The sequence below is a fragment of the Pelophylax lessonae genome (assembly GCF_965119305.1).
Source record: "Pelophylax lessonae genome assembly, chromosome: 8".
NCBI lineage: Eukaryota > Metazoa > Chordata > Amphibia > Anura > Ranidae > Pelophylax > Pelophylax lessonae.
The window spans coordinates 78153709-78175280 of NC_138775.1; the positions used below are offsets into that span (position 1 = coordinate 78153709).

A 21572-nucleotide genomic window follows, 5' to 3' on the forward strand; every position below is an offset into this window, starting at 1 on the left:
ACACAAGGGGTGTCAATTAAAAGTTAACGACCCCCCCCCAGTTGAGATCGCATATCGCAGTGCGATCTGCAAGTGAACCACCATGCGATCCGATTGTGCTACAGATAAAAAAAGGGTCATGTGCGTGTTTAGTGCGATTGCGGTGCAAATTCAGCCATACAAACTGTATAGCTGAAATTTGCACCGCACAGAGATCGCATGTAATTCGGAGCGCACTGCTCCTAAATTACATGCAATCTCTGTGATCGCACTAATGTGAACCGGCACTAAAACACGTTAAACGAGGTCAGGACATTTCCATTAACTATAGTAAGGCAATACACCCATCTGTGCAGAGGCTGCATTTTCATCTTGCTGTTTTTATTGGGTTTTTTTTGAGACTCTGCATGTTCTGTTGAGGTGCGTTTTGAATTGCAGGCAAAGCCCTTTCTTGTGAGACACTGCTTTTTTTTTAATTCAAACACTACTGCATTTGACAGATAAGTTTGAATTTAAATGTTTTTTGAATCGCATCTAGTGTGCTGCCTGTTATTTCTAGGAATGTCAGCAGAGGCACAGAACTAGAAGGTCATGGGTACATTGGTAACAAGTTGTTCAGGCCCCTTCTACCCAAAAGCACTCCAACAATCTGCCCCATTTACCCTGGCTGCCGGAGGGATTACCTTGTGCTGCTCAGACTGCAAATTGTTGCTTGGTTCTTGATGAAATATTAGCATTTAGATAAATGTCCGTGTCGGATCCCATTTTTAAACCTGAAGAACCAGGCTAGCCCCCTCCAAAAGACCATTCAAAACTCTTAAAATGAATTCTGTAGTTTGTGTTTTTTTTTGTATGTTTGTTTTTTAAATAAAATTGTTTATTCAGGGTCACTAGCATTACACTAGCAGAAAAATCGGGCGAAATTCTAATGTTGCGAACGTTCGGCCGATATTCTTGTAGTTAGTGGATGACGATTGATAATCTCTTTCAACTTTTCGGCCACGAAAAATCGTTTGAGAATTTAGAAATATTTTTCCTGAATGAATGAAATTCTGAAGTTTAGTGGCTTCCTCGCACAGGAAAAATCATAAGATTTTTCGTGCGCATGTGCAAAAACCTTTAACCTGGAAGTAAACAAATTAACAACATACAAAAGCAACGATCTTATGTCTACACAAGCTCAAATACACATTCAAATACACATTCAGCTAGCAGGACACATAGTACACTTGAGTATGCCATGTACAAATTGAGTTTTGTAAAGTAATAAAAAAGTAAAGACACGCAATGGTACTCTCATACACATGATCCATACTGAATGAATAAGTGAACGAATCAGGAAAGAAGAATCTGTACACACAACGAACGTACGGTACTCCGAGCGAGGATGACCCGGAAGGGACGTCTAGAGGTCACTTTTTTATGTCATCATTTCCCTTCTAATTTAACAAAATCGAACAATAAACCAGTTAATTTATGTCCTTTGAACGTTTATCTTTCGAAATTTGATCGCTACATGATGGTAGTATCTTTTGCCCTTCCGAAACATCGTTCGGTTTTGGACGCACACGCCCGATTTTTCAGCTAGTGTATGGCCAGCTTAAGGAATTACAACCATTACTATTCACACATCATGTCAGTTTTCTATACCTGTTACGGGTTGCTAATAAAACAGAAAAAAAGTGTCTGCTGACTTTTAAAGGAAACCTATGCTGATGAAATAAAAAGGCTGCCATTGTCAACTTAAAATTCTAGTATCCTCTGTATGCGGGTTATGATACCAGAGGCAAAGTTGGAGACTGAAATTCTAATCTGTAGACTTGTTTCAGGTCAACATATTGAAGCCTTTGGTTTAAAGTAACACCCAGGCAAATAGTATTTTATAACGGTTGCTCTGTTTCTCCTCAGTACAGGTTTCCTTTAAAGCACTTCATTACCTAGGCCCTTCATGTCTGAAGGAGCTACTGAGGCAGTGGGGTTGGCTTACTAAGTATAAATAAGGTTGTAGACAGAACATTACTCTGAAATCACAGAGCTCCCGCCGAAGCGAGACAAATGAGGGCTTGGAAAACCAAATAATGGGACTTTAGCGTTACCAATTAACCATTAAATATTCACAAAGAGATAAAAAATAATAAAGCTTTATTCGTTATACATATAAAATCATCCACTTAAAATAAGCTGAATGAGAAAAAAAAAGAAATTAATACAAAAAACAGACCAAAAAACAAACACTTTGGTGGGATATATCACATAGATAGATATAGCAGTGTTACCAAGACCATATATAGATTATATACAAGTGGCTAATCCGGTGAATAGTCCGGTTTTAGTCCACAAAGCGGTGTCCAACATGTTTCGCCGGAGGCTTCTTCGGGGGCGTTTAAAATGTTGAACCTATGGTCATGATACTTGATAGACACCTAATTGAGTTTATCATTCATATTCAGTATATCCTGATACTGTTTAAAAACTCCTGAGTGGAAATCATGGGGATATGAGCGGGGACACATCAAAGGGTTAGCCCTTGTGATTAGATAAATTGCCACACTGAAATGATGCTTTCAACCAAAAGACGACTAGGTCAGTCTTAAGGGGTAGCATAAACACAAGACTCACATACCAGTGAGTCTTGCCTAGACAGAGTCATTGGTAAAAGATGAAGATCGTACTATATGTATGGTCCCGCATCGAGTCCTTCAGTTCATGGGGACTCGATGCGGGACCATACATATAGTACGATCTTCATCTTTTACCAATGACTCTGTCTAGGCAAGACTCACTGGTATGTGAGTCTTGTGTTTATGCTACCCCTTGAGACTGACCTGATTGCGTGGGTGGCCCTTGTGAACGGGGCTCTCCCACTGTATAAACTTATATCCATAGAAACTGTCCCCACAAATACGAAAAGATTTGGCAGCCCTGGGTGGATGGTGCGGTTTAGTTCCACTTCTTCTCCTTGCTGCTATTTGGTTCACTTGTCTGCCGGTTCTTTACCTGCTTATTTCTCTCTGTATTTTCTGTTACTGTATGTACGCAGTGTTCCCCCACCACGCTTACTTGGGCGCTACTAGCGCACTGGGTTTTTCTTATCTGTCTATGATGCTGGCCACTGGCTACACGTTTGTTGTATACTGTTGCTTAATTCTGATTTTTTTCAATAAAGAGCAACCTTGTTTGTAAAAAAAAAAAAAAAAGAGAGAGAGAAATACAGGCAGATACTTACAGTATCCATCATGCCATACCATCAGGAAGGCGTTTTGATTGGCCCCAAATTTATTCTGAAAAGGTACAACTCTAAACATACAGCCAATTTCATTAAGAACTATCTTCAGTGTAAAGAAGAACAAGGAGTCCTGGAAGTGATAGTTTGGCCCCCATAAAAACCCGATTTTTATCATAGTCTGTCTGGGATTGCACGAGGAGACGGAAGGATATTAGGCAGCCTACATCCACAGATGATCTGTAGTTAGTTCTCCAAGATGTTTGGAACAACCTACCTGCCAAGTTCCTTCAAACACTGTGTGCAAGTGTACCTAGAAGATTGATGCTGGTTTGAAGGTGGTCACACTAAATTTTGATTTGGATTTCTCTTCTGGTAACTTACTTTCCATTTTGTTAATTGATAAAAGGCCCCTTTCACACTTGCCGTTCTGTCGGCAGACTCAGTTTTTCTCGGCGGGGGCTCGATCCGCCGATTCCCCGCTGAGCAGGCGGATGGCAGCTCTGTCTCCCCGCTGTGTGCGGAGACAGAGCTGTCAGGTCCCCGCTCTTCTCTACAGGGGAATCGGATGAGAACGGACCGCCTGTCCGTTCTCATCTGATCAGCCAGACGGATGGAAAATAGGGTTTCCATCCATCTGGATTTGATGGACAGGATCGGCTCGGACATGTCTCCGCTGACATCCAATGCCCCATAGAGATGCATGGGGCATCCGTTCAGATCCGCCTGGAAAAACTGACAGGCGGATATGAACAGTCTGCAAGTGTGAAAGGGGCCTAAGCCTGGTCTCCTCTGCTTCTTAATAAGAAGGTCTTGCTTTTACTAGGATGTACCTGAAATAGTATGGAACATAACTTTTCTTATCCTCTGTTAAAACACTGGAGAACTCCACTTCAGTCTGGGATGGCTCTTCCCTGGAAAAAATTCACAACAGACTATAAAAGCTAGTTTATTCAAGCCTATGGCTTTCTTTCTCCATTGCCTTTACAAAAGCCTTACTTTTTTATGATTTATTATTATTTTTTTTTTTTTTTGTACTGTGTATTGATTTTTTTAGGGTGTAAAGTGTTATAAAATATTATTATCTTTCCCTTCTCCAAGCTACCTTTAGTAGTCTGGCCAGATAAAGTTATTATTTATTACAATGAAAAAAAATCAATCTAGGATTTACAGTCCACACATTTCATGGGTTATAAAAAGTCCCCCTTCATTTTGTATGGTAGTGTTTTTATATCCAATAAAAACTGTTCGTCGTAGACAAAAAAAGTGTGTGTAATATGTATGTATATTTTGCAAATTCTATTTACAGATAAAATATGTTGGTTGTCTCTGTAGATTTACAGAAACCTAGATATAAACATTTATATAAATAGGGTGAACGCATCATTTGGTGTGCGTAATTGTTAGCATTAGAACACGTCTAACCTAGATGTGAGATTTATAAATCCAAAAATAAAAAATGTTGGAGTGCGGTCTCTTAAGAGAATCTCCTTGCAGAAGTCGGTAGGGGAGAATAGAAATGCAGGAGTCTCTTCGGGACAGGAGTCATTGCTAACAGAGCTCTCAGACTCTTAAGAGGAAGCTTTTATGTTTTGGTGGCTGCCCATAAGTGCCATGGCAGCCACACCGAATGGTACAATGGTACTTCCACCAATTGGCTGACAACAGATAAGAGTTCTTTGACAGTGACAACTTGAAAATTAGAAGTTGGGATATCTGTTTCTTGACTTAACAAATGAAATGTGTTGTCAGCCAGCTAACATAGTAGACCATAGTAGACCTCTATAATTAGGCCATATAAGGGTAAAACATTTTAAAGCAGGTAGCTGCAGGCAGGGACTACCAGTAAACCAGTCTGGTGGTATAAACATCAGTGGAGTGACTCCATCAGTGTGCTGCTTTCTTGGATGATTACTGTAACTAAACCGCGACCCACACTGTGTTTGTGGGTTTCCGTCAGTATATGGCTTCCTCTTGTCTTGAACATAGATTTCAAATATTCTAGCCGCCGACCACTTAGCTTGTATAAGTTCTGGAACCTTCTCCTTTTATTGAACAGTCTCAATTTATACACCCATGAGTACATCCCCCCCCTCCCCCCCTCCTGATCAAATTACCCTACCAGGTCAGGTGCCTGATTACATTATCCTATGCAGAAGAAATCGTATACAGAAATTAACATATCTAAGGAACAACCAACACAAACAGTATACTATTTCCACTCAGCAACTAACAGATGACAGTGATTCAATCAACCTAAGCCAATTAACTAGCAGACTGCCTTCCTCAAGCTCATGAAATACAATACACATTATCTTAAGTGTAAACACAGCACCCATTGTAGATAACGGGTGAGCAAATCAGCATATTTAACAATGTGTGGAAGACAGGTGGTTGAGCTGATGAGTCTGACTGTGTGAAGCAGTCTTCATATGTTTCTTCAGATATATGGTTGATAAATATTACTGTCCCAGTTGAAGTAATCCAAACCATATTCTCAGTGTGCAATAGATACCGGTCTTTCACTCCCAGTGACGGTGAGTACCGTCACAATTACTGTGGATGCAGAGCAGGGATGGGCTTTTGAGGCCAGGCACCTGGCTCACTGCAGACCGGAGAAGCATGATGTTGGTTTGTTAGCGGCACAGTTCTTTGGGATCTTCCTTTTATTGAAAAAAAAAATCATTTTTATTGGATCTTTTTTGGTTATACAGCATACACATAAGAAAATATAAACCAACATCTTCAACAGCTGCTTGTGCCAAGACTGGGCAGGGAATGTCAGGCATTCATGGGGGCTGTTGGTGACAAGATTTGGAGTTCCAGGATGTGTGGATTTGGTTACAGTAATTTTTTTTTTTTTATGGTTACAGATTGGGGCCAAAGCCAGATATATTGGAGTACTCACAAAGTCATTTATTAAGCAAAACTCCCTTATAACTTGCTCTGTGAGTAATACGTTACAACTGGCTGCTGAGGGAGAGTACTGCACAAAGACAGTGGCTTACCATGGGCTGTCAGCGCCCGGGGCAAGGCAGGTCATTTGCGTCCCCTAATCCATAGACTTACATATTTTCAGCTCCCTGCAGTCTGGTCACATGATCCCCTGTGTTAGCGGTGGTTGCAGGGGAGAGGAGAGAGCACTTGACAATGGCCAGTAAAGCCTGGAGCGGTGACATCACCCATAGGTTCCTATGTCCCATCTGTTGTTGGTGCTCCCTCCTCTCCCCTGCATGCACCACTGGCTCACACAGGAGATAATGTAACTAGACTGGAGCAGCCTGAAAAAGGTGTATACATCTTTTCTGCACAGGTTAGCCAGCAATAGGTGTTAGGAGGGGGGTTGGGAGAATTTTTAGGGCTACTTTGGTTTAAACTGAAAATTCTATTTTAATCCCTCCATATTGGTAGGTATTGGCGGAGTTAATGAAACCTATTGTGCTGCATTAGCGGCCACTGGCAGCAGAGCTGCACGATTAATCGTTAAAAAAAAAAAATCACAATCTCGATTCACCCGCCCAATGATCTTAATTCGGCATTTCCTCCCGTCATACAGTGCAGAGCCGTTCTTTGCTCACTCACACCTGTCAAAAAAAAAAAAAAGCGCCTCCAGCAAATGTTTATCCACATTGCTAAGGCTGGGAGATAACTATAAACAAGTTTTCCAATGTATCATTTCGTTGATCGTTGTTCATGAGGTCAGTTTAGGCCCCTTTCACACTAGTGCGACTTGTCCCGCGATTTTGGACCGTAAAATCGCATGACCAAGTCGTTTTGCATTATTTTCAATGAGCCCCATTCATATCAGTGCGTTTTTTGAAGTCGCACCGACTTCAAAGTAGTTCCTGCACTACTTTGGCACGATTTTAATGCATTTTGAGGTATATAGCCCTGAGCCATTGCTCAAAATCACGGCAAAATCGCGTCGCAAAATTGCGGTAAAATCGCATAAGTGTGAAAGGGGCCTAAACCATATAGTGATTTCTAAAGCCTTGTGTGTTTTTTTTTTTTTAATTAACAAACCTGTTCTACTTACCTGCTCTGTTCAGTTGGTTTTGCGCAGGGAAGCCTGGATCCTCCTCGGGTCCCTCGTTGCTGCTCCTGGCCTCTCCCTCCTATCGAGTGCCCCCACAGCAAGCAGCTTGCTATGGGGGCACCCGAGCCAAGCTGCAGCTCCGTTTGTCCATTCAGACACGGAGCTGACGTTCGGCCCCACCCCCTCTCCTGATTGGCTAACTGATGTTGATTGACAGCCACTGGAGCCAATGACTCTGCCCAGAGGCGTAACTAGAACCTTCAGGGCCCCGGTGCAAGAAACCATGAAGGGCCCCCCGGACCCCTGGCCTGAGCCCTTCCCTTCAAGCCTGGGGCTCTTGACACTGATCCTGGTTCCCTTTACTCTCGTTACCGTCCCGCAGAGGGACCCTTTTGCAAGTTCTGCAGTGGGCACCCTTCCTGCCATCTTGGGGCCTCCCCACGGTGGTGGAATGCCAGGGCCCGGTTGCAAGTATGACCTTTGTGATCTTGGAAGTTCACCCACTGGTGTCAGTATTTATTTTTTGGTATTTTAATTGTATTATTTTTTACAATATTACTGACTATGACTCTGTCCATTCAGAAAAGGAAGGAGCTGATAAATTACATATTTACCGACCCCCTTCCTGGTTCTCTATTGTGGCACATCCCCTGCAGCAGGAGAGGGAAGGGAGCACAGTGGGGTGGGGGGGGGGGAGCATGGGGCCTGGTTGCAATTGCAACCCCTGTAGTTACGCCCCTGATGCTGCGGCTGTGTCTCAGCCAATCAGGAAGGAGATTCCGACAGCCGAGTGACTCATGGACATCGCTGGAACTTTGCAACTCCTTTAAAGACTAAGCCTTTTTCTGACACTTGTTGCTTACAAGTTAAAATCAGTATTTTTTGCTAGAAAATTACTTAGAACCCTCAAACCTATTATATAAAACACACACACACACACTTATTTTTTTTTATTTTAGCAGAGACCCCAGAGAATAAAATGGCAGTGGTTGCAAGTTTTAATGTCGTACTGTATTTGCAGAGCGGTCTTTCAAATGCAATTTTACTTAACCGTAAAGATAGGCCAATTTCTTTTGTATAATGTACAGTTGGTTAAAATGTGTATGAACCCTGACAGTAAAAGATGATGTTACGCTGAGAATCGTGATCTTTATTCTAAGCAAAAAATTGTGATTCTCATTGTATCCAGAATCGTGCAGCTCTAACTGCATGTGTTCTATATAAATATATATATAATGTGTGTTAATTACCACTGATATTGGTGCCACTAATGCAGCACGTAGGGGTAAAATAACTGACACTGGTCACTAATGCATCAGTGACCAGTGGCTGCCAGAGCTGACAGAGGGTGGCTGATAGAGTCTCTATTTGCAGTCCCTCCCCTGTCCCCTTATCCCAGTCGGTGTCTACAGGTAGGTCTGTGTATCAGTTTATGATGCCGTTACTTTCAATGCCAGTCTACTTGATCCCGGGGGGGCTTTGTTCTTTTCCCTGGCAGCCTGCGCCACCCTTCCTTCGTCCTCCTCATTGCTAATGTTGGAGCAGAGAGAAGGTTGAAGGAGACGGTGTCTTTAGAAGGTGCCAGGAAGCTGCGCCACTTTGGGGTTTAGGAGGCTGCAAAGCTCTTCTCCCTCCTGGGCTTCCAGGCTCAGTGTTCACCTTCCACACGGCCTCCATCTGCATGGCCGCCTACTTGCTGTGTGAAGATGGATCCCCGCACCCAGAGAACACTGCCACACTCCCGCTGCCACGTAACCTGACATGACATCAAGGGGCAGCACACTTGGGATGGCGCCCCTCTAAATTTTACATAAATGTGAAACAACTTTCCGTGCTATCCCTGTGTATAAACAACCTACTACTCAACTCTATATACTTTAAGAAGCAGCTAGCACTTCTATGCATCCAACCACCTGTACAAAATACGATTTTAAATATATATAGCCACAAAAAAGCGCAGTGCTCTCCTTCAATAAAGTGCATTCAAGTTATAGTGCATAAATAAAGATCTGAAAACTGTGTAAAAATCATCTATATATAATACATTTGCATAAGTCTATAAGTCTTTTTTTAATTATATATATATATATATATATATATACATACATACATACATACATACAGTACACTTCTTACCTGCTTGAATGGACCTCACCAGTTTTAGTTTTAAAGGAGGTCTATATGCACTTTTTAGTGTTATAAGTGGCACTTGAATAAATTGGCATTACAACTAGGGGCAAAATTTAAGCTCTTTATGTAATAGGGTAATCTCACTCTAACCAAGGACATAGAATAATAGATTGAATATTTTGATGGTAGTTTCTAACTTTCCCTCTTGCCTCTTTTGACCCGCTACCAAGATTGTCAACCCGGGGGCATTGTGGGGGTACCACAGAATAAGAGTCCCTGTCAGAAAGAATGCTGGGGGTGTGGGGGAGATCAGATAGGGCACCATAGGAATTGGCGACAACAGGCATATTGAATTCCACAAGGGAATCCTCAGTACCTCCACAAGCTGATGGTGCCCGTGGCACCTCCCCATTGTATAGCAGAGGAGGATCAGTAGCATAGGTAATATTGGCCTCCTCCACAACAGCAGGTAATGTTCTTGTGGAAACCCCCCCAGCTTTTAAAGAGACATAACTTCCATTCAGAGGTGACCTTTCATTGGTGGAGGCTGCATTTGGTCAACACGCCCTTTCTTGGGATCCAGTCCCTGATTACCACGCCTCTCGTTTTCTCTCAATTTATTTTGTTGTCTGGGTGTATTCCTCCTTCCCTGACTATAGAGCTCTGATAACTCAGGGGGGCTACCAACTTTTAGGACGCTCTATGGGTCTGATCTTACTCTCCCCTCAATTCTCTCTGGCCCTTTATTTGTTTTTAAAAAGGTTATAAACCTCCCAAATAAAAATAAAATGATAACCTGAAAGACAAAGGCATAATAAGATGGTATGCGATGCATACTAGCTCATTATGAAATACTTACCTTAAAACTAAGCACCTGCAGCGCCCACCGCTCACACGCCGTCCATCTATACCCGGTCTTCCTTCCAGGTTTGCGTCCTCCGGCCATCTGATTGGCCGGAGCTGTGATGACGTTGTGCATGCGCGCGGGAGTCTCTGTTCACGGCACGGGGCTCTGAAGGAACGACATGGACGGCCGTTCCTTTAGAGCACATGCGTCAGTGATGTCACTGGCTGCACGCAAGGAAAATATCTCCTAAACGGTGCATGTTTAGGAGATATTTACAGTACCTATGGGTAAGCCTTATCATAGGCTTACCTATAGGTATAAGTTACAGAGGAAGCTTTACTTCCTCTAAGTGGTGCAGAAACTGAGGGATCTGCATTGGAATGTCTGGGATCATGCAAGGACTTTTAAAATCCTCGAACCTTCTTCCAAATGAAAATAGAAGATGGAACCCCTTTCATAATCTGCAATATCTCTAGCAAACCTATTACGTTTTCTCAAAATGAGGTCCTCTTCAAACTTCTTTCTCTTGGTGTCTATAAGTTCTCTACACCTAGAATAGATGGGAACCTCTCTTGTATGCTTCAAGAGCATTCACCAGCTCACTAAGCTTAGCATGATTGGAAACCATCATGGGCTTCCTCTGCATGCATAGGATTTCCATCCACTGGGCAGTACAGAGGGAGGAGAGTCTGTTCCAAGTCTGCTGTAAAGCCCCGTACACACATAGCGATTGTCGGCCGCAAATATTCGGCCGCCGGCCGACTGTAGGCTTGTTAGTATGATGCTTCCGACAGCCGACAGCGCATTTTCGGCCGAACAGAATCTGTCGTGCAGGCATTAAAATTTTTGTAGGCCAACACCAGAACGGCCGATTGTTCGCCAGTCAGTACAGATTTCGGCTGACAGACAGCAGATTTGCAAGACTGGGCATGCTCAGAGAAGAAAAAAGACAAGGAAAGTTAACCATCACATGACATCACTTCTGCAGTCGGCTGTTGGCCGACAAAATTCGTGTGCAGTCTTTTGCACTTTTCAGCGGACAGGACAGCCCTGGACAAAAGACGGCTGATCGTTCGGCCGACGATCGGTACGTGTGTACGGGGCTTTAGTCTGAATCCAGAAAGTTGCATCTTTTTTTGTTTTGTAGGCCTTCAGATAAATTCTGTTTCAAAAAGGAAATATCCCACCATTGGGTGGTATAAGCGGCCTCTGCATTTCTACATAATACTCTCGTAATCCTGAAGTTTATTCTCCATTAACCCTATGTTGGATAAAGGAGCAGTAGGTATGCCATCGCTACTATTATTATTGTTTGGAGATGGTGCTTAATTTGGTTCTGGCAAAAAGAGTTTGGAAAATCTTTTCTGATCCCTTATTTCTATCCAGTTCATCTACAGGAATATCTACCATGTATAAAAACAGAGGTTCACTGCATTAAAGAAAAAAAAAAAACTAAAATGATATACAAGAATCACAATGACGGCAAACTGAATAATGGTAAAAGAAAACAAGGTGAATTGGTTTGAGAATGGTACAGGAATGTAACTGTTTGTTTTTTTTTTTAAACCTTTTAAATCAGTGGGTTTTAATTCCGCTTTAATTTTTAAACTTGTGTAATAAAAGTTGCATTTCTGTTGAAATGGAAGGATCCCACTTTATTGGATAGCTGTAATATTTCTGTGTAATTGTTCAAATACTAATCATACATAATATGAATTAATTATTTATTGTTCTGAAATTCAATATAGTATTCATTTATCAGTAATTCCCAAAGCTTCCACTAGAGGACAGCAAATGCTTTTGTTATGCTTCATTTATTCTCCTATGTTGCAAAGGCTAAAGTTTGCTATGGAGTTTACGTATTTACTTTGTTAAATACTATAATGTTTAATAGACCATCTATTCCACCCACTCATGTTTTATATGTCCCGGGGCACCATAATTTAAAGTAAAACTTTTGCATGCAAGAGCTAATACTGTACAGCTGTGTGTGAGAAACATGTCTTAACTTCTCTCTGGTGTAAAGGGCTAATAGTAAATCCTATAATCAGAGCTCAGATCAGTTTTTATATATGTCAGATGTAAGTTCTTTTCCCAGAATTACTGACAGATTGCATCAGTTAATGAATCAGGTGGTATGGTTGACAATGATATGTCTTGTCCCTCTGTGCAGGTGAAGATCCTAGTACAGAAGGAGACTGAGCAGCTGCGCACGGCGCTGAACGCCAACCTGAAGAGTGCTGTCATTGCCGCTTTCCTTATGTTACCCGAAAGTTTTTCTGAGGAGGAGCTCTACTTGCAGATTGCTGGCCTCTCTTATTCAGGTGAGGTTTACTATTAAGATCACCCAGAGTCATATGCAGGACTTAGAGCGTTAATAGTCTGTTTTGACAAGTGATGCAAAACAAGCCTCTTGTGCGACTGTAACAGCTTAAGGGTACCGTTTCAAGTGGCGAGCAAGCAGGGGCAGGAAAATGTATAGTATTTCCTAACATGTCGAATCTTTAAGACCAAGGACCTATTAACCTCCTTCCTTCCAGATGCACCACCAATACAAAGGCACAAGGTGGGGGGGTCAATTATCAGGAAAATTAGCAAAACCATTAGGGTCCTTTCACACAATCCACTGTCCGGTGCGGACCGTTCTCTGCTCAGCGGGGATCGATTCGCCGATCCCCGATGAGCAGGCGGATGACAGCGCCGTCTCCGCACTATGTGCGGAGAGGGAGGTGTCAGAGCCCCACTGCTCTCTATGGGGAATCGGATGAGAGCGGACCGCCTGTCCGCTCTCATCCGATCCCCTGGACGGATGGAAAATAGGGTTTCATCTGTCCGGATTTCACGGACAGGATCGGATGTAGATGGTCTCCGCTGACATCCGCTGCCCCATAGGGATGCATGGAGGATCCGATCAGATCCAACTAAAAAAACTGACAGGCGAAGGCCCCTTTCACACAGCTAGTCCGTCAGGCGTACTCCGTTTATCTCAGCAGGGGATCGATACGCCGATCCCCCGCTGAGCAGGAGGATGACGGCTGTGTCTCCGTGCTGTGTGCGGAGACACAGCTGTCAGTTCCCCACACATCTCTATGGGGGAATCGGATGGGAACGGACCGTCAGTTCGTTCTCATCCAATCCACTGGACGGATGGAAAGTAGGGTTTCCATCCGTCCAGATTTGACGGATCGGATGTTGTAAGTGGACATGTCTCCGCTGACATCCAATGCCCCATAGGGATGCATGGAGGGACCGTTCAGATCCGCCAAAAAAACGGACAGGCGGATCTGAACAGTCCGCCTGTGTGAAAGAGCCCTAGGTCTCAAATCAGGTTGCTACTACTTTAGAAAACTCTGTGCAATAGGTTTACAGACCTGTGTGTCTGTATTTTTGGGCAGCCAAGTGCAACATCTGCCAAAGCTCTGAGACAGATTTAACCCTAAAGGTGATACATATTTTCACTCCAAAGAGTTGCATAAATAGAATTCCAGAACTACACTACAACCATAACTTTTATGACCACCCACCTAATGTTGACTAGGTCCCCCTTATGCTGCCAAAACAGCCCTTTTGCCACCAAAACAACCCTGACCTATCAAGACATGAATGTCACCAGAGCTCTGAAGGTATGCTGTGGTATCTGGTACAAAGCTGTCAGTAGCAGATCCTTTAAGTCAGGGGTGTCAAACTCAAATTCATTGGGGGGCAACATCCGCAATATAGTTGCCTTCAAAGGGCCGGTTGCGCGGAGTTCAGGAGTGCGCACGGCGCGGAGCTCAGGAGTGCGCTCTGCTCCCATCCTCCCACCTGCCTCCACAGCCTTTACCACCCCACCCCCTTTACCACCCCACAAAAACACTCTCACATCTGTGCTTTCTCCTACCTTCCTATCTGTTCCAGCTCTGGTACAACCCCTGCCTGTGTATTGGGCAAAAAGCCCACTCTCAGGGTGCAGCTTGCTTACAGAAAAAAAAAAAGGCACTGACACTAATAGCCAGCTCCGCTAGAGGGACTGAGGAGAGAGAGCCGGAGACTGGCCGGCCGGCCAGGCATGTGCCCAGCTCAATCAGCCGGTGCCGCTAGAAAGACAGAGGAAGCGTGAGATGTCTCCTTGGAGACTGGCCGGCCGCCCGGCCGTGCATGCGCTCAAACAAAGGCGGCGCCGGAGGATGTATTTGCTTGCGAGACAGTGACAAAGAGGTGGCAGGCAGCGGCTGTTACGTGGGCCGCACGAAAAGGCCTGGCGGGCTTTGTGTTTGCCACCCAAGCTTTCCAGAATTTCCTCAATTGGATCGAAATCTGGTAAATTTGGAGGCAAAGTCAATACCTTAAACCATTTTTTGCAGTGTGGGAGGGCGCCTAATTCTGATGAAAGAGGCCACTGCCATCAGGAAATACTGTTTCCATGTAGGGGTGTACTTGGTAAACAGCAAACTTTAGGTAGGTGGTACGTGTCAAAGTAAAACCTCAGTTCCAAAAAAGTTGGGATGCTGTTTATAATCTACAAAAAAAACAGAATGCAATAAATTTTCAAATCTCATAGACCCATATTTTATTCACAATAGTAAATAGAAAATCTATAAAATGTTTAAACTGAGAAAATGTACCATTTTAGGAATTGATGGCAGCAACAGGTCTCAAAAAAGTTGGGACCATGTTAACCACTGTGTAGCATTACCTCTTCTTTTGAGCCCCTTTCACACTGCAACTTTGGACATCAGAGTTGCACGACATGTCATTGTCCACATTTTCCAATGATACACATTCATATATGTGCAACTTAAAGTTGAAGCAACTTCAAAGTAGTTCATGCACTACTTTGATGCAATTTTCATGCAACTTGAGGGCCATAGACTTCAGTGTTAACCCTCAATGTTGCATGAAAGTCTTACCTAAATGTTATACAATTGAACTTGTGTGCAACAGTTGTCCATTAAAACTGGTCAAAGCCAAAGTTGTATCCAAGTTGCACCCATCCAAAGTTGTGTTAAAGTTGCACCAAAATTGCACTCCAAAGTTGGCGCAACTTTGGAGTCATACAAGTGTGAAAGGGGCCTTAACAACACCCTGTAACTGTCTGAGAAGTGGGGAGAATCCAATGGCTGGAGTTATGTGAGCGGAATGTTGTCCCATTCTTGCCTGATATAGGATTCTAACTGCTTAACAGTTCTGGGTTGTCTTTGTCATACATCTAGTTTCCAGGTTCGCCAAATTAGTTTGAATTGGTGAAAGGTCTGGACTGCAGGCAGGCCAGTTAAGAACCCAGACTTTTTTCTACTGCTGAGTTATGCTGTTGTCATTGATGCACTATGCAGTTTAACATTGTCCTGCTAAATTATGCAAGGCCTTCCCTGAAAAAGAAGTTATCTGGATTGGAGCATATGCTGCTTTAAAACCTTGTTCTATCTTTCAGCATTGATGGTACCTTTTTACAGATGTGCAAGCTGCCCGTTTTTATACGCATGAAGGCACCCCTATACCGTCAGAGATGCAGGCCTTTGAACTTGGTGCTAATACCAAGTCGGAACATGGGTGCCCATGGTTACCAAAAAGAATGTCAAATATGGATTGGTCTGACCACAAAACAGTTTTCCACTAAGAAACAGACCATTTTAAATGAGCTTTGGCCCATAGACGAAGGCAGCATTTCTGGATCCTGTCCAGAAATGGCTTCCACTTTGGATGATAAGAGTTTTAACATTTTTGAATAGCACGGCGAATTTTGTTCACAAACAGTTATTTGTGGAAGTATTCCTGGGCCCATGCAATGATGTCTATCACAGAATCATGCCTTTTTTTTAATGCAGGGCTGTATGAGTTCCTGAAGATCACTGGCATCCAATATTGTGTACAATATTGTCCCTTGCACACAGAGATGTGCGCGTTTACACACGGGGGTTGATTTACTAAAGGCAAATAGACAGTGCAGTTGTACTCTGCAAGAGCAGTTGCTTCAGAGCTTAGTAAATGAGAAGAAGCTCTGCTGACTTCCATCATCCAATCATGTGCAAGCAAAATTTTTTTTTTTTTTTTTTTTTTTCTTGTACGTGAGTGGGTGTACTTTGTAAAGTGAAGCTCTACCTCATTTACCAAGCTCGGGAACAACTGCACTTTGCAAAGTGCTTAGTCTATTTGCCTTTAGTAAATCAAGCCCAAGGTCTTTACTGAACATTTTCATCAAGATCTTTCTGTCAACAAGATGCCGAGTATAAACATTAAATAATATGCCCATGTGCAAGAGGCATAAGGCCCCTTTCACACTATCCGTCCGTTGGATGGACTCCGTTTATCTCAGCGGGGGATCGATCCGCCGATCCCCCGCTGAGCAGGAGGATGATAGCTGTTCTCCGCGCTGTGTGCGGAGCCCCAGCTGTCAGTTCCCTATACATCTCTATGGGGAAATCGAATGGGAACGGAGCGTCGGTCCGTTCTTATCTGATCCGATCCGCTGGACAGATGGAAAATAGGGTTTCCATCCGTCCAGATTTGACGGTTCGGGTCGGATGTCAGCGGACATGTCTCCGCTGACATCCGATGCCCCATAGGGATGCATTGGGGGACCGTTCAGATGAGCCAAAAAAACGGACCGTTCAGATCCGCCTGTGTGAAAGAGCCTTAAGGCTTCATGTACACTGGCATACAATTATTGCGGCCATGGGGAAAATGCAAAACGACACAAAATCACAGCACGTTTTTGCGTTTTCCTATGGCTGGCGTTCAAAACGTTCCTATCCTGAATGCGATTCTTCTTAGTTTAGAAGAGGGAAGTTGAAGCCCACCTAAACGTGGCAGCTCCTAAACTTTGCTAAAATCCTATGTGTACATGGACACATAGGCTTTTATGGAGTGAGTTTAGGACTAGGAGCTTTAGCAAAAAATGCCAAAAGCTCCTAAACTCAAATTTAGGAGCAACTATTGTAGGCTAGTGTACATTAAGCCTAGGATAAGTCAACCTGGGTTTAATTTTAATAAAATGTAAAGCTGAACCCAAAACGTGTGTGTATGTATATGTATATGTATATGTATATATATATATATATATATATATAATATATATATATATATATATATTTATATTTAGTGTGTATGTGTGTATATGTATGTATAATATATATATATATATATATATATATATATATATATATATATATATATATATATATATATATATATATATATATATATATATATATATATATATATATATATATATATATAAATGTGAGGGATTAGCTCGGTAGCGGGTGTGGATGACCCCTTTGGGGGGTTCGTCACACAGGGAGATAGCCGAGGAGTGGTTGAAAAGTGGTTTATGGTTTATTCTTCCAATTTTCTTCAAACACGTGCATGCATCAAAAATCAAAATAAAACACAAAAAAATCCTGGCCGCTGTGGGCGTTTACCTTCTCTCACACAGGAACCTACCTAAGGAGTCTTCCCAACCTACTGCTGGGCAGACACTGCTGGTCCTACAGCATACAGAAAATGTCCATTGGGTTTTTTCTTAACACAGAAAAAGTTCAACACCTCACCTTTTAGAAGTCTCTCATCTGACTGCTCTCCCCAGCTCACACGGCGACAGGAGGCAGCAATCAATAGACTCCCTTTGGACAAATTATAGAGGCCTTAATTGCCTCATTCTAAACAGCTGAAGGTTTTTCAACTTCCGTACACCTTCCTGCCTACCTCTGCAGCCTACACCCTATAGTAATTGGTGAATTGTCTAAACCAAGCAGAAATATATCTCCCGTCTGTGACAACACCCATAGATTTACCTGACTTCCTGTCACAATATATATATAAAAGATTCAAACATGCTTTTACATAATACTAACATACACACGAGTATACATACTATAATTTAGAATCTCTGACTGGGAGATTGAGCAGCAGCAATAGGAACCGGGCAGTGCTCCATTCCTTTATACAGACATGCTTATGGGAGGGGCAGGTACTAGACCAAACTATATTGGTTTACTACAATGGCAAAGATTCCCGAGTCACAAGACTAGCTGAACAGAATTGCAAATCCTTTGGCAGATAAAACAAATCACATATGTGCATTTAACTGCATATTGTAAGTGTTTAAAGTTTACCTTGAACATTTTGTTCACTTTAAGAATTTAATCTACGCACTCATCCAGAAAATTATATTTTTGGAGTTCTCCCTGTAATGTAAATGTTTATTGAGGCAGCTGATTATCTTTTGCACGAACTGTTAATTTGGGATTTCTATATTTGCTATTCAACAATATGTTTTTTTTTTTTTTTTTTTAATTTTATTGCTATGCTATACTGTTATATTTTCCCTGTTTTAGGTGACTTCCGCATGATAATTGGTGAAGATAAAGGCAAGGTGATGAATATCGTCAAACCAAACATTGGCCATTTTCAGAAGCTGTACAGTGGCATACTCCAGGAGTGTACTCAGGCTGTTTATAAACCTACGTTGGGTAAAGTAGAGGTAATCGTCTCTGCAAGGTTTATGATATTTGAAGGCAGTATGAGGGTGCGTGTTCTAACATGCCCGGAGAGTAATAAATTCAGCTTGGGCAGAACAAAAAAAATCGCCAGCATCAGTTTAAAGTGGTATTAAACCAAAGGCAAATTTATTTATTTATTTTTTTTAGCTTACTAATGCTTAGATGTGATGGCTGCATTCATTTTTTTTTTTTTTTTTTTTTTTAGGCTTTTTTTCTTTCTAGTGATCTGGCCAGTAAGTCTATTGTTTTTCAAAAGTTCAAGCTGCCCTGTAGAAGTAGCAGTTCCTGGGATGACGCAAACCATTTAATTCTGACGGGTGCTTGCATTGATCAACTTTTTATTTATGTAAAACCCTTATCCTAGAAGGCACAAAATGTTTGGTTGCTGTAACTGCTTATAAAGTGTAACTGCTTATAAAGTGTAATCTGGAGTTCAGCTTCAATGTGTTAGTGTATCTAAAACTGCTAGTACATCTAACACTCCCAACCCCCCCAGACTGACAATGCTGCTGTCCAAAGATGCCTCAGGGCTCCTTCATCCACAGTGCAGGCACTCTATTTTCGGTGTGTTACTGGCCAGATCATCAGGTGAAAACAGAGGGGGGGGAGCCTAAAAAATGAAAACTAATGCAGCCACCACATTTAGCGATTGGTAAGCTGCAATATATTACATTTTTGGTTTTGGGTTTAGTACTGCTTTAAACAAATTGGCCCCAGCTGCAACACTTGGCAAAACTCCAGCACTGTTCCCTGATGTATCCTTTTCTGGGATACATGGACTCAGGAGGTTGCTGCAGAGAACGGTGACAAGGTCATTATTTGGTGCTTTAGGCCTCTTTCACACGGAGTGAACCGTATTGCGATCTGCTCCGACACTTTTTTTTCTTTTACGGACACTTGTGTCATCCGCTCCTTATGTCCGCATTTCATCCCATCCGTTTGCGGATGATATACGGACATAATGTATGTCTATGGGGATTGCGGATGACGCCGCTGACATCCGATTTTGCGTCCTTTCCGTTTTTTAAACGGAAAAAAAATAGGGTTCTGTGTTCCGTTCCAAAAAACGGAACAGAACTGAAAGGATGCAAATCGGATGTCAGAGGATGGTCATCCGCTGACATCCACAATCCCATTGACATGCATTATGTCCGTATATCACCCGCAATGGATGGGGTGATATACGGACGTACGAAACGCCCGTGTAAAAGAGGCCTTAGTCTTTTTTATATTCAGTATTCCCACCCCCCCCCCCCTAACTGCTGAAGGATGAAAAGGACCTGTGATGGCACAGAACCAGACCAAAGACTCCTGGATACAGACACTGTTTGGCTGAATCTTTGATGCTAATTATGATTAAAAATACAAGGGAGTAAAGGAACTCCGCTGTCAGTTTACACCCAATTGCCCTCCGGAATGTATCCAATTGGAAGTAAACGGACACAAGTCTGTTTGCACCTGCCAGCCTATAAATGTGAGTGCACTGTCTGATCAGGACCACCTGAAAAACTGATACGTGGACCTGATCGGACCTTCGTGTAATAGGAGCCTTCTACCACGGGCACGTCAACCTGTTTGAAAATGTACAAATGTTTTCTAAGCTGTCGAGTAAAAGAAAAGGGGGTTCTGCTCCTGGCATAATTCTTTCAAGGATTGTCTGCTAGTTTCATCAAATTGTAGAGTTTATTATACACTTGCATGTGACCGGTAATTATTACTGGAATGTTGCATAAGCTGGCTGCAGATTCTGGTATAGTCATATCAGAGTAATTGATTGGGAAGTTGGTCTATGCTATTATGGTGCACGGGTGTTTATCAATGTGATCTAATCGTCTGTATTTTCATACCTGAATGTGTTTTATTATCCTAGGTAGATAAGAGCCCAGAGGGCCAGTTTCTCCAACTTATGAATCTGCCAAAGACTTTACAACAAAAAATAACAGATTTTGTGGATCAGCCGGGTAGGAATCGAGATGTGGAAGAGGTATTGTTACAAGTCGCTCAGGACCCCGACTGTGGCATTGTGGTGCAGCAAGGTAAGAGCAGCATACCATTTATTGTTGATGGGACATTTTACATTTTCAGCATTCAGCTATGTTAAAACATAGATGCACTGTTTCTTATACTCTTATCAGATCTTAAAGCGGAACTCAAGTTCCACTGTTTTAAAAAAAAAAAAAAAAAGCAGGCTGGCTTTTATTGCAGAAGACACATGCACAATAAAATGACCCTACCTGCCTGCTCACTTGCTGGCATCTTCTGCACTATAACTGAGCTGTGCATGCGCACCTCAGCTTACAGCTATGGGCAGGTCTCTGAGTGCCAGGGTGACAGCCTACTGTGCATGTGCATAAGTGATGTCATCCCCTGCCGGCCAATGAAGAGGCCCAAAGACCAGAACATAGAGGAAGATGCCAGTGTCGGTGCCTGACCATTGGACAGGTGAGTATCATGCTTTTAGTTCCACTTCAATGCTGACTTTCATTAAATTCAGCAGTATTGTAGAGCATAGCTGTGTCTTGTACATAGGTAATGCTGGCCATAGATAAGGAGCTGAATGAAAAAAAAAAAAAAGATTCCTCCATCTACACGATCGAGGTGGATGGTGGAATCCTCCTCCAGCCAGGACAGTTTTTTTAAGCAATTTTATGAACTGATTGAATCACTTACTGAGTATGCTGTTTCTCTATCTTTTTTATCCCTGCTTATGTTAGTTTAACCACTTTAGGACCGGAGGATTTTCCTGCTTTACGTCCAGGCCACTTTTTGCAACTTGGCACTGCGTGATTTTAACTGACAATTGCGCAAGCATGCAACGCTGTACCCAAACGAAATTTACGTCCTTTTTTCCCCACGAACAGAGCTTTCTTTTGGTTG

At 42.6% G+C, this 21572-nt stretch overlaps 1 protein-coding gene across 1 annotated transcript in view; it reads left to right on the plus strand.

The window, feature by feature from the left end:
* Positions 1-21572, plus strand: part of TAMM41 (TAM41 mitochondrial translocator assembly and maintenance homolog) — a 51794-nt gene that overhangs the window by 12332 nt on the left and 17890 nt on the right. Inside the window, exons 4-6 of the mRNA XM_082266117.1 lie at positions 12389-12539; positions 18531-18676; positions 20566-20731. Of these exons, the coding sequence (XP_082122243.1) occupies positions 12389-12539; positions 18531-18676; positions 20566-20731 (463 nt within the window). The remainder of the gene's footprint in view (positions 1-12388; positions 12540-18530; positions 18677-20565; positions 20732-21572) is intronic.